Consider the following 13908-nt stretch of genomic DNA (forward strand, 5'->3'; position numbering starts at 1 on the left):
GTCAAGTCTGCCCAGAATTAAAAGGCTATAATCATCTGTGAAATATGGTCATTTTAATTTTTAAAATCCTTTTAAATCTGGCCCTATGTCATTTTGAAAACATAGAGATAACCATTTTTTTATCTAAACTAGGAAATGGTCTTATTCTTTGGAATCTCAGGGAAGAAGAAAATATACAAAATTTTTCATCTGAAGTTATCTGCTACAGCAGATTCAACTCTTTTTAAAAAGAACCTTTCTGAGATTTTACTAGTTGGGCCACAGGTCAAGGTTCACTGACTTTTCTGTTTCCTTTGCTCATCTCAAAAGGGTAGGTATCCTGTGGGTTGAAACAAAGGTGAACTGATAAGGATGAGGAGCTCTGATTAGAAACCTGGCTGCAGGCATTTGCGCCTCTTTCAATTTGCTTGTCTCTAGAAACTTTCATTTGCACCTCTTTCAATTTCCTTGTCTCTAGACACTTGCCTGTTTTTGTGGCCTCTAAATTACAGAATGAGTGTGTTTGAGGCTAGCTGTAATCACTGTGGCATAGGTGATCCTCCTGAAAGAAGTTTAGTTGTGAAAGTACTAGAAGGATCTCATTAAAATACGGTTTCATCAGCAACAGATTCTCATGGTACAGAACCACTTGTGTGGCTACAAAGGGTTTTGAAATTCTTACATGATGGCAAGGAGTGAGAGGGGGATGGTTTGACTTTCTTGCAGCTGCTTCTGATTCTGCCAATAATGTCACTGTGAATTTGGAAAGATGTCCCATATTATGCAGAGCAGCTTCTCTCATTAACATCTCAGAGGGAGGAAGTGAAAATGACGGAATTTATTTCCAGTGTGTGACCTTGTTCTGTCTCAGAATTACTTTTCGTTAAGGATTTAGGACTGAGCCACCACCAAAGTCAGTCTGCTATCTAGCTACCAACTGACTACATGCTGAGGTGTCAGTGTGTGAGCTCTTCACAAGGGCCTGGGCCCATCCGTGGGCACCACCACCTGGCAATGGACCGACTTGAAGCTTGCCATGAGTTAGGAGGAGAAAGAAATGGAATTTCAAATCTTTTTAGCGCAAGACATGCTTCCAATGATAAAGTCTTTAAGTTGACCTCTGATTTTCTCAAGATCCAGGTGATGAAAGGGTCATGTACTCTTCTTTTTTAATTTAAAAGAAAATTATTGATATGATTTGCATACCTTAAAATTCACCCTTCTAAAATGTGCAATTCAGTGGTTTCCAGTACATTCAGAGAGTTGTGTAGCCTTTACCATTATTCAATTCCAGAACATTTTCATCATGCTATGAAGAAACTCCATACCTATTTGTGGTCACTTCCCATTTTTCCCCTCCCTCAGCCCCAGGCAACCACAAGAATGCCTATTCTGGATATTTCATATAAATGGAACCGTTAAATATTTGTCCTTTTATGTCTAGCTTCTTCCACTTAACATAACGTACCATCTATTCCTTTTATATTTTTGTGAGGTAAGGGATGGAAAAGAGGACAAATGCCAATTTTGGAGCTGTTTTCTAGTGGCCTGGCATCATGGGACTCTGACTGGCCTGCACTGTGGTGGCTGCAGCCCTTTACTTGTTCTTCATGCTGTTCTCAGCTTCTTTTCATATTCCTGGCCAGAAACATTTGACATTGAAGAATGGTCTGCCCTTCCTGCTCCTCTTTCCTTGGTCTTCTTGCTTTAGACATCAGAGCACACTCCTGACTGTCACTGACTTCTCAGATCTTCCAACTCCAGTGACCCTCAACCAAGACTATCTTCCCCCATGCTCTGGCTCTGTTCCTTGCCCTTATCACAACTTACCTGTCCTGTTTTAGGGCCCTGTTTTCAGCTAGCAGTCCCTTTGAAAAGCAATCTGATAAATGAATCCATATCAAGGGACTCGTGAATGCTTTTAGCTTGATGAGCCATTCTAAAAGAGGTTCATGTTTTGGGAAATCTTAGAGATGCAATGTTTCAATTCAAAGGAACATATGTCTTAGAGTGAAAATTTTGGGCACCATGGAAGGCCAGTGAAGATGTCTTTGGGTGAGGTGGAGGGAATCCCTGAGTACCACTGCTAATACGTGAGATCAAACTGGGGAGGTAACCACCTGTTTCATCTACATGTAGTGTTTCTAGTATTTGTAGCTCCAATGCTGTTGACAAGAGGATGGTTCATGGCCATTTCTGAGATATCTGTAGAGCTCTCAAAGCTCCATTTCCATTTGTTCCTTCAGCGAAGAGCTCTACATGTTCTCCTGCCTCTCAGCATTCTAACTGCCCCTAAATGGCTGCTATTCCAGTTCTACTCCATTCCCAGTCAATGACAGGAATCAAGTCCAGAGCATAATGTATGAAATATTAAGCAGTTGCTGGAAAAGAAACAGGAAAATCTCAAGAGAAATTTTCATGTCACATTGACATTTGTTGAATCCAAATTACTCAAGATACCAAGAAGCATTTGCCAGGCTCTTATTTTCTTATCTCTTGCACTTTCAAGGGAAGGACAAAATAAATATCTGGAGAATAACAAAATCTTGAACAACAGCAGCATGAGGTTTTTATAAAGAATAAATCATTTCCAATCATGCTTAATGGGTTTTCTAATAGAGTTGTGAAATTAGAAGATGAGAAGGGTACAGGGGGATATTACATATTTGAATTCTTGCAAAGCACTTGATATGGTCTCTCCTGTTTTTACTTATATAATTATCCCTGTTAGTTTCAGAAAACTTAAAAGCGGTCCTGAGGCTATAACAATTTAAAAAGTCAACTAAGTCATAATTGATGGGAAATAGTTGAAGGACTTGTAGATGTTTAGACTGAGGAAGATAAAGCTCAGGAACCTATGACAGCTCTCCTCACACTTGTGAAAATTTGTCAGGTAAAAGAGGGAAGTGACTTCTGTACTGTTTTAGATGCTACCATTTGCCACTGCTGAGTGAATTTTTCACAAAGGCAGATTTTGGCTGAATATAAGGAAGAATTTTCTAATGGAGCAGTCCAAAGATGCAATGGATCTTGAGAAGTATTGAAGTTTCCCGTGATTGAAAGAGATCAATGTAGAGACAACAAACCATCAGGCATGGACTGGGCACAATTTTGGACCTGATACCCTCATGGATCCTTCTAATGCTAAGCTCACAAATCTGTGATGTCATTTTTGTTCTACTGAAATCTGTGTGTGTGTCTGCATATGTATATGTATGTGTACATATACATGTGTGTGCATACACACACACACACACACACATATATATACAAGGAGCAAATCCCTAGTGAAACCAACTCCTAAAGTATCTCACATAGATGTGAATCTATCTTAAAATTTTTTTCAAGGATGTATTTTTAAAGTCGCAGAGGTTTAATTGTATGATCTTATAAGCGTTCCTTCTTTATTATCTTACCTCAATCTCCCACTGGAAGGAAGCTTTAAGATGCATACATATGAATGAAATCTGCAGTAAACAGGCAAAGGGGTACTATATACTTAAATAATAAGAAATAACATTGTTTCTCTTGGCAGATTTCTAATGATAGTGATATTGCTGACTTTTCCTTTTCCTCCTTGTTCTACCAATGGGGGACTAGCTAGAGGAAATAAATGATTGGCAACCAATGAAAATGAAGTTATTTTTGAGGTCAGATGTTTCAATTGGAAACATTTCAGATCAATAGGGCTGAGGCAGAAAATATCTACAGTCTTCCAATCTTTAAACTGCCAAGGGACATCTGGAGTTACTCGGTGTGGCCAAATATGAAACAAAAGGATCTAGAAGGGCATCCATTAGGGGCAAACTATATGTCCTCCCAAAATGTCATCAAACGTTGGGCTGAGAGCTACACATCTGTGGATCTCTAAACAGGTTAAATTGTATTTGTCATGTAAGAGGATGCTCAAGTATAAACCTGAAGTCAATTTTATAGATAAGGAAGAGAACTACTAGAGAACATAGTACATCAGTTACATAATGAATAACCTGACAGAGGATCAAAATCTATAAGGCTCTCTATCCCATTCTATAATAATCTGTTGACAATTTTGCTTCTCCATTCACAATTTTAAATACAACCAATAACATAATGGCTATATTAGTCTGTGTTTCCAAGGAAACAGATGACTCAACCAAGTAAAGTGACTAATTTGCATGGGGCACAGAGCAATTAAATGAACTGATCTTAAGAAAAAAACTGGTACGAAGTGAGGTTTTTATCTAAATACAGTAGAATCAATGAACATTATGGTTCTTAAGATAGCACAGCCTTATTAAATCAACTTATTTCTCCCCAGGAAGTTTAAATTTGGAAAATTTATAAAGCAAATATATAAATCCACAAATTTTATGTACAATGTACAGTACACATATAGGCAACTGATCAGGATAGATGCTTTTTTTTAAAAAAAGTGAATCTGATAAGAGCTATATTAGCTTCTGAGTAAACATGACAGCTAATGACAGCTAATGTGTGCTGACATAAACTGGTTTGATGGTTTTGACTATAGTCAAACAGTTAGGGAGTTACCTGTCAATTAGATCAAAATGATCATGTATATTCCATTAGCTTATTTCTTTGATGGCCAATCACAGGAGTGTTGGAATAGAGAAGAAATAATTGCCTTTTCTCCTTGAACCTAATGCAGGGGATATTCACCATGAGTCTATGAAAGGGCTTCATCTACAGGGACTGGTTGCTGGGGGGGGGCAGTGGGAGGCAGGGAACTCTAAGGAAGGGAAAAAAATGCGATCCCTTAAATCACATATGCCATTTTGTGTGATTTTGTTTTTTCTAGGGAGAGGGTCCATAGCCTTCAGTAGATTCTCAAAGGAGTCTAACACTAATAAAAAAAAAATGTTAAAAAGAACTACTCTAGAGGATCTCAACTCAGAAAAGCCAGCTAGCTTGAGAAAAGCTCTCAAGCTAAGTGAGAGAGCCTTGATGTGTGAATTCGAAGTTTGTGCATGCCTAAGTGAAGAGCTGAGACAATGAGACAAAACAGTGTCATGGAATAAGAATGAATAGAGGCATTGGATAGTACTTCAAATTGTCAGAAACTAATTTTTCTTTATACTGTGAAAATCAGTTTGCAATTAGGGTCCAAGTTATTCTATTTTATACTTCGAATGGCTTTGTATTGAAGGTCATAAGGTACTTTGGACTAAAATGCAAATTTATAAACTGTTAAGGATCCTTGACCAAGAGAGAATCTCATCAATAAATGACAATTGCTCCACTTTAGGTAAATTTACATTTAAATTACAAAGAAAAGGACTAAATTTAGCTGGAGTTTAAAAAATATGAATATAATTTTTTGTTTTGTTTTTGTAGACAATTTTACTGTTTTTCCTTTGAGGAGTTAGCTATATAGGGGTTAGCCATACAGGCTTTATAGGGTTAACTATGTAGACTCAGCAAGACAAGGTCTCTGTCTACCTGACAGTCTGGATGACTGGAAACATTCAGATGTTGAATGGATTGTTCAGTGCGCCCATCTATATTTGGCATTATATAGATAGAGCATCCCTAGGGTTTTGAAAACAATGTGGACTGTTGTATAAATCATTTCCACATCCAGGCATACAACCAACCATCTTGGCCTTCCTGTTGACTTTCCAGTAAGTAGGTGCCCAAAGAGATATGCTGCTGGAAATGACAAGTCCCCATGAGGTGTAACATTCTGAGGTACATGAACACTTGATTAGGGTAGGGTGCTATGAATTAGTACCTCTCTAGACTCTCTAAAAGTGCTTTGTCTTTATTATAAAGTCTTAACTTTACAGTCTATTTTTTCATTAGCTAAAGGATTTAACAGCTTTCTTCCCTATGACAGCCTTTGCTACTATAATTAAGAAACGTATTAAAACTGGAGTGAATTAATGTGAAAAATGGATGGGGGCTTGGGACTAGAAGATTTCCCCAGCTAGATGTTAGGGAGTAACACTTAGGGTTAGAAAATGGAGGTATATTCCATAGCAAGCATAAGAATCTGAAAAATTTTGAGAAATGCCCTTATGTATTCAAATCTACATGCTTGTGTGAAAGTGTTAAATGAAAATGACCCAAGACTTTTCATGTGTTTTAATTGGCTTTGATGATGCCATGCACATACGAGTTGCTCTATCAATGTCTATGCTCTCCCAGTCACTATATTTGGTCACTATTTGTCAGGTCATTGAGGAGATGCCTGAAGAAAAAACTGTTTTACGGAATAGTTCATAGGACAGCATCTAGATCTTCTGAACATAGAGAAACTTTAAGCCAAATGTTCCAGAGGCATGTGTCAGGAATATAGCTGTCATAACTAATTAGAAAGAAGGCTCTACCAGTTTACCCAGGGGAAAGGAAACAGGTTTGTTTATTCTTAAGGAGACGGGACTTGAAGCTTCCCTTTTCTATAACGCCGAAGATACACATTTGTGTCTTATAATCTCAGGAAGGGAAGAAATCAGTGAATTAAGCCACAGTCAATTTAGTCACAATCTTTGTGGAACTTCAGGATATGGAATACTAGAAGCTACGAATTCCTTACAAAAGGTGTCAAAATACTTTGTACTCTCAAGAAAATTCCTAAACCATGTGAGAAAATCTAAAGATAAATGCTTTAATTATCATGGGGTAGGGCTTTTAAGGGTTAAGAACCATTTCTTCCTTCTTTATCATGCCGTGAAAACCAGATTTCCATTTTCTTGTTTATGAAATGACCATTTCCAAAGATTGGAAATAAAAACTTATGAAGTTTAGCCTTTTGGATCTGACAATACCTCTCCCAACTAGAATGGAATAGTTTTGATGAGTCTTCACAGTGGCCAGCAGTGAATGAGTGACTTACTTGAGTGCTTGGAAGTATTGAGATCCATGTCAGTGTCAGCACTGTTTACAGGGAAGGACATACATACAGGGATGTTAACACTTCCTGGTTCTCCAAAGTAGTGCTCAAAGGATCCTTCAAGTAGGAAGAGTGGGCACGTTGACCTTTGTCCCTATTCCTGCATCTTAACTCAGTGCTACAATAGGGGCAACTACATTTTCTGCTTCTTCCGGCAATGCTTTGTCTTTTCATATTATCTTGCTTTTTGCTTTATATGCTAAGCAAATATATAGAGATTAGAGAAGACTTACCTTAATTCCAAAATACTAACGGAGTTTCCCGAGGGAAATATTCTCCTTACAAAATTGAAGTCGCCAACATACACACTGCCATCAGGGCCAGAAGCTAAGGCGACAGGAGCAAAGAGTTTGTTGTTGTGGGCTGGGCCATTGCAGTTGGTGCAGGCTACACTCCTTTGGTGTCCATTACCCATTATGGTTGATATGACTGGGGGCTGCTGGGAAATGAACATATTTTCTCCATTCCCTTTATGTAGGATTCCTAGATTCAAGGAAAACAAAAAGAGAATTTAAGAAAAGCAATTACCACAAAATAATCTCAGCAATATTTTAATTTATTTTCCATCATTCAAAGCAGGAAGGAGCTTTGGCCTGGCATAAGAGAACCTGAGAGTGAAACACACACACTTTCCTCGGTTTTGTTTAACTGCATAACCACAACAAATAGTGGCATAATACTTTGCCTCAGTTTGTCCATCTGTGAAGTAGGGTAATACAACCAGTCCTTATAATGTTGATTCTAAATGACTCAATAAAGCATTTGATGACTAACTTTTAATGACCTATTCACTCTGGGCTCTGTGAATCATCTGTGGCTACATTTTCATATCTGGCTGGCTCTTTTCTGATGCCTAGCACATACCTGTCTGACTTCAAATTACCCTCACTATGAAACCAGTTCCTGAAAAGAGAATAGCAGTCAATTTTAATATTAACCTTAGCAAAACACAATCAGGAAGGTAATCTACTTCTGTGAGAAGAAAAGAAATCCTACTGCTAGAATGCACTTCAAAGAAATATGAAAGAAACTTGAATTTTCCACTCTTTTGGACCATATCGCACTATCATCAGTGCAGGAAACAGAGATACTGACTTATGAAAATGCTTTGCAGACATTCTGTGTGGGCAATCTCATCCATAACCACAGCTTTAACTCCCATTTCTATATGCTGAAACTTTCTCCCATCCAGAGTTCTTAACTGACATGAAATTTCCTTCTAGACCTCTTTACTTGGACCCCCCACAATTACCTCAGACTCGAACATATAAAAACTGAACTCATTATTTTTCTGCAACCACTCCCAAACCCTCCTCTTCCTCTTGTGTTCCCTAATCATCTTGTGAGTGGTTGTACCATGCATACAATTACCTAAATTGGAAATCTGGACATCACCATGGCTCTTCATTCCCCCCATTCTTGAAACCTGATTAATTATTAACTCCCATTGAGTCTATCCCTTACAATATGTTGAAACCAGTTTTTTCTTCCCTATTCCTACATTAGTTTAGTTTTTCTTAACTTCTTGGTCTCCTGGTCTCCATGCATATCCATTTCCAGATCTTCGTCTGCACTCCTGCCATAGAGATTTTTTCAGTCTGTGGTTTAATACCTTTCAATAGCTCCATATCCCTTTAGGATAAAGGGCACGTTCCTTATTGTTAAGGCATACAAAGTCCTTCATGATTTGGCCCTTGACTACTTTTTCAGTCTCCTCTCTCATCATGCTTTCGTCTATATCCTGAGATCTGGCCAGAACAAACTACTTATGGTTACTTTCACCTACTTCCATTCCTCTATGTTTTTGTCCACGCTATTCTCTTTATCTTGAATGCCTTCCTCATCTTGTCTGCTTGGGGAGGTTCTATTCATCCTTTAAAGCTCAGCTCCAGTTTTCCTCAATGCTCCATCCAGGCAGAGTCAGTTACTCCCTCCTCTGTGTGCCCATAGTTGTTTGTTTTCCATAGCTCTGTTATAACATTTACCACATTGTGTGATACAGTTTTTATTACTTCTCTGTCTTTCCCATTAGAACATGAATGAGCTCCTTGAAGGCAGATCCTCTGTCTTACTCCTTTCTGTATTTTAGTGCCAATCCCTGTGGCCAAATCATTATAAGTGCTCAGTAAATGTTGAAAATAGGCTTTGAGTTTCTCGTAGTTTCCTTGTCTAAATTCCAATGATTTTGCAAACCTGCTGAGCCTGGGCAGAAAATCTGAGGAACAAGTACTGCTGTGCTAAATAGCTCAAGTCAGCCCAGAGTGAGCCAGGGCAGTGAAACATCCATGTTGTGGGAAGGCATGCGCATGTGTCAGACTGAAGTCACTGATAGCAAATGAATGAATGCAGTTATACAGTTAAGCCTTATTTTTTTCTCCCTTTCCCCCTGCTGTCTATCTCCCTGCATTGCCTGTTATTCTCCCTAAACATTTCCTGAAATGTCTCTTTAGTTTTCTTCCAACTTTTGGTACCACAGTCCTACCACAGAAACTATTGATCACTCTGAGGTAGGAACATTGCTGGCAAAAATAAACAAGAGGGTAAAACATGCTATAATACCATGGTGGAATATATGCTTGGAAAGGGCCTTCCAGCAAACAGAAATTCCATCCATCATATAGTATTGGATTTCAAATTTAAGTATTTTTACTTTTCCTTCCAGGGTGATTTCTGGCTACTTTTGCAACACATGATTTGCAGGAGCAGCTGTGAGTTTATGCCCTAACAAACTGGTCTTTTATTGCAGAACTATGAGAGATCTTGAGGATCACTACTTTCTTATTATTTTATTAATAACTTTATTAGGTAGTAGAGACCTTTCTTAAGATTTAGAATAGTTAATTAAGTAAGATTAATAGGACTGAATTTCATTTCTCAAAAAACATTTAATTGCAGTGTGGTCAATATTGTAATTCAAAGAAATTAGGAGGAGGTGAATGAGAACTGGAATGACAGTTGCACAACATCATTGAAGAGAAATCTCCTGATGATTGCTAACAGAATATTCTACAAACGAGACTATGATATGTTCTTTAACAAATGAGGAAACCACTGCGTAGGATGTCAGTATTTCAGCAATGCACTATAGTGTATATCATTCAAAAATCTTTCCAATTATTGGCTTGGAAATACCAGATTTGCTATTAACATCTATTTTCACAGGTAGATCTCCATTTTTTTTATATCAATATAATGGTATAGTTAACAATTACCCTCAAAATGACATGTTATTACCAGCCTCCTGGCAATTTTAAAACTAAAGATGGCTATTCTAAACCATTCTTCTAAGCCTGCAATTCTAAATCTCCCCTTTTCTATTAGAAAGCCCAACACTCCATCAAAGAAGAAGAATGATTAAAGGAAATAAAACATAAGGCAATGTACTTTCTGATTACATCTCAACAATTGATGTCTGGCTTTCATGCAAGGTACTAAAGTGCCCGTGTACTGAAATTACCATTTCTGTTTAAAGCTGAAGCAATCAAAACAAAAATGGGCAAACCCCTTTTGTATTGCCCTGGAAAAATAGATCATTTTGAAGGGTGTTTTTGTTGTTTCAAGAATCTGTTTAACCTTCCATTACACAGAACCAGGGCATACCATCCAGCAACCATGATTTAACACCAATTCTTTTGCAAAATGTTGCTTTGAAAATATTTTGTTTATGTTCCTAGAAATCTTGATCAATTACTGCTGCCTCCTTTCCAGTTTCTTCTGCCACACATGCTCATTTTGAAAAGGGAATCAAATGATCCTAGGACAACACACATTATTTATGTGAAGGCCAACTTCCTGCTAAGGATTGGGTATCTTGTTTACAGTTAACGAAACCCCACTGAATGGGGCTTACTGCACATTTTCTCTTCAAAGTTTTCCTTTTCTTTGCCAAAAAGCCAAGTCCATTGTAGAATAAGGTAAGCACACTTTTAAACATACTAGTCATACCCTCTTGCTACCTTGTTCAGAACTTCTTTTGATGCTTATAAATATGTCTGAAATAAAAAATCTCCTTGAAAGCCAGTGGGTGGTGCTTTATGCTGATTTCAAGGAAGAAACCATTTTTCAGATTTATGATCAACAGAGACACAACACATATTTCTCTTAGTACTTGACTGAGAGGATATAAACACAAACTGGGAGGTATGCCAGTGTGATCAATGGACATTTACTTCTCCTCCCAGTAAAACCATTTGTCGGCAAACTACTGACCTATTTTGGAGGATAAGTTAAAAGAAATTCTTTACCAATTTTGAGACAGATGACAATACCCAATTAGTGCCCTAGATTGTTCTTTTTAATAATTTTAAACACTCGACTGGCAGAAAACCCTAGGGGATGTGTTTGATAAAAGATATACCAAACAAATAGCTTAGTTCTGTAACAGATGTGCACAACTTTCTTATAATTTTAAAGAACTGAGTTTTCTTAAAAATGAATGAATATACCCTCTTTATAATCACTAAGAAGATGTACTTAAAAGGAATAATGTTGAAAATCACAAGTTTCTGATGTTTTTATCTCAGTGAAAATCAGAACCATCTTTATATATCAGGCCTAATATTGGGAAACAATTCTCCACAACAAATGGTTAATTGTCAGGTAAATATAATTGCAGCAATGGAAATGACAAATGGTCTGAAAACACTGCCTGCTAGAAACTACCCATTGCATAATGATTTTGGAGCCAAAGGAAACTGAAGAATAGAATGGCAGCAGACATCCAGTCTAATTACAGGTGTCTTTTTAACCAGTGAGAGGAAACTGGGGGAAGATAGATTCTTGTTTTTAATCTGCTATCTGTCTCTGATCAAAAAAAGCAGGATGCCTAAAGAGTTACGTTTTTTCCAGAGAGAAGTGGAGCGGGGGAATTTGGAGAGATGTTGCTCTTGCCTTAATCAGCTTAATCAGTCAGAAAAGACTGACCAGAGGAGGAAAGAGCATCGCTTTCTAAATTGGTCTTCCCAAAGCTGCTCCATCACACTTATCATTCCTGCCTCTAAAACTGCCTTTGTGGGTGGGATTTAGACTTCGAAAACGTCCCAAGAGAGGTTTTCGTGTCCAAGGTCAGGCTGAAAGGCAGCAGCAGAGCTGGCTTCAGATCTGTTTCCCGGCAAGTGTGATGAGTTCTTGGTTGGAAATACACGTCTACAAATGAGATGATAAAACGAACAAATGTTCCTTTTTAAAAAACTATCCAAAGGAAGGCTTCTTTCTCAGAATAAATTTCTCAGAAAGGTAGAAACACAAAGCAGATTTAATGGGGCTGTGAATGAGCACACAAAATCTTTTGGGGGTGATAAAAATATTCTAAAACTGGGTTTTGGTGATGGTTGCACAACTACAAATTTACTAAAAATCACTGAAGTGTACATTTATAATGGGTAAATTTTATGATGTATAAATTATACTTCAATAAAGCTGTTAAAAATTCTCAGAAATAACTTGATGCCTATTACCTAAAAACTAATTACTGGTGAATTAGGGGTGGAGATAACACATTTGTGGAAATCAGGGGCCCCCCCCCAAAGCCAACTTTCTGAATGACTCCCTTCTGTTCTGAATGTTTCAAGTCTGTGTGAAGCAAATGGTAAGAGGATACAAGACTGGGAGCACACAGCTGGGGGCTGGCTCGATTGCGGTCATTTCCCACTTTGTGTTTAATGTCAATGACAGGCATTTGAAAGAGACAATCCATACAAGCCAATAAAAGTGAGTGGAAAAGAAACGGCTGCTTAAAATGTCAAACTCTTTCAAATCAAAACAAAAAACCTAATAATTTAATAAGTGGCATCTGCCCTTTCATTTTTGTACTTTTAAAACTGTGGTTTTCCTTTTGACAACAGAAAAAAAAGTTGACATTTTATATCTCAGCCTGAATCTTTGCTCTTAAAAAAAAATAAACTGTTTGATATGGAATTCAGTATCTTCCTTGAAGGAGGGGAAAGAGGTATAAGCGGGGCATACAGCAATAGACTCATTCACCTTCCGAGTCCCACACTGGGACTATAGTAGGCGGTCTCTTTCTATGGGTGAAGTAAATCTGGTTAGCTTTGTCATTCAAAGTTTCTCAGTCTGTGGGGCTGGTTGACATGGCTGATTTGACTATAGTACAGATGAAGTGATATCATGGGTGTGATTATAAAATGGATCTCTTAGTTTGGTCAGTTCATGGCCTTATAAGATCGCCTGGCCTTAGCCACCTGTTCCACAAAGTTAGGATGGATACAAGGATGGCTGGATGGAAGTGTGTAGGGGCCTCAATACATTCTGATCCCCAATTCTGGAAAAATAACCCAATGTACATGTCCTACTATAGCTTGTTCAGAATCTGTCTCTTTAGATGAAAAGGGATACGATTTCACAGTAGACGCTCAGAGGAAAGCTGTATGAAAACACCAGTGATGGGTTTCCCACTAAGATGCAACAGTAGGTGAAGGAACTTGGATGAAGGAGTTATAACCAGGGTAGCAAACTCAGTTTGTCTGGGAAAAGCACAAACTCAGGGGCCACCTCTGCTCCCTTCTCCTGATTTGTTTAACATTTAAATTGCAAACAAGGAGAACAGCAGGGAGAGTGGTCCAAAGAAGGGATAGAGTAAGATGAGAGTGTTCTGATTCTTACCACACTAAGAGTAATTCAAAATAGAATTATTACGTTTAATGTGGTCATCTCTAAGTAGTATTCTTACAAGTAATTTTTATCTTGTACTTTCCAAATTTTCTGCAATGAATATGTATTATACAGCATTAGGAAAGTAGTATTAATACAAATTTAAAAAGCTACTTACCACTTTGAGGATTCAAAATGTGATGCTTATTCAAAGACCAGCCTCCTAGGTTAGAAGCATCCATCTCAAAACCTTGTAAAACGACTGTCCTTTGCTCCCAGAGAATAAAGTCAGGGCACGTTTCATATTCATATCCCACAGATACTGCAAACAAAGAGTTAACAGCACATTAGAAAACTGTAAAATATTTGCTTCATGTTTATACTAGTTGATAATTCTGTGCATATCACTTTGGCTACTGAATTCT

The 13908-nt window shown here is 37.8% G+C and overlaps 1 protein-coding gene across 4 annotated transcripts in view; it reads right to left on the reverse strand.

Annotated features, from left to right (window-relative positions):
• Window positions 1-13908, reverse strand: part of TENM1 (teneurin transmembrane protein 1) — an 832777-nt gene that overhangs the window by 112361 nt on the left and 706508 nt on the right. For all 4 annotated transcript variants that reach the window (XM_030807128.1, XM_030807125.1, XM_030807127.1 and 1 more), the window contains 2 exons: window positions 13662-13805; window positions 7108-7357 (listed from right to left, as the gene is read on the reverse strand). In XM_030807128.1, coding sequence (XP_030662988.1) covers window positions 7108-7357; window positions 13662-13805 — 394 coding nt within the window. The remainder of the gene's footprint in view (window positions 1-7107; window positions 7358-13661; window positions 13806-13908) is intronic.

Source organism: Nomascus leucogenys, chromosome X (genome assembly GCF_006542625.1).
Source record: "Nomascus leucogenys isolate Asia chromosome X, Asia_NLE_v1, whole genome shotgun sequence".
Classification (NCBI taxonomy): domain Eukaryota; kingdom Metazoa; phylum Chordata; class Mammalia; order Primates; family Hylobatidae; genus Nomascus; species Nomascus leucogenys.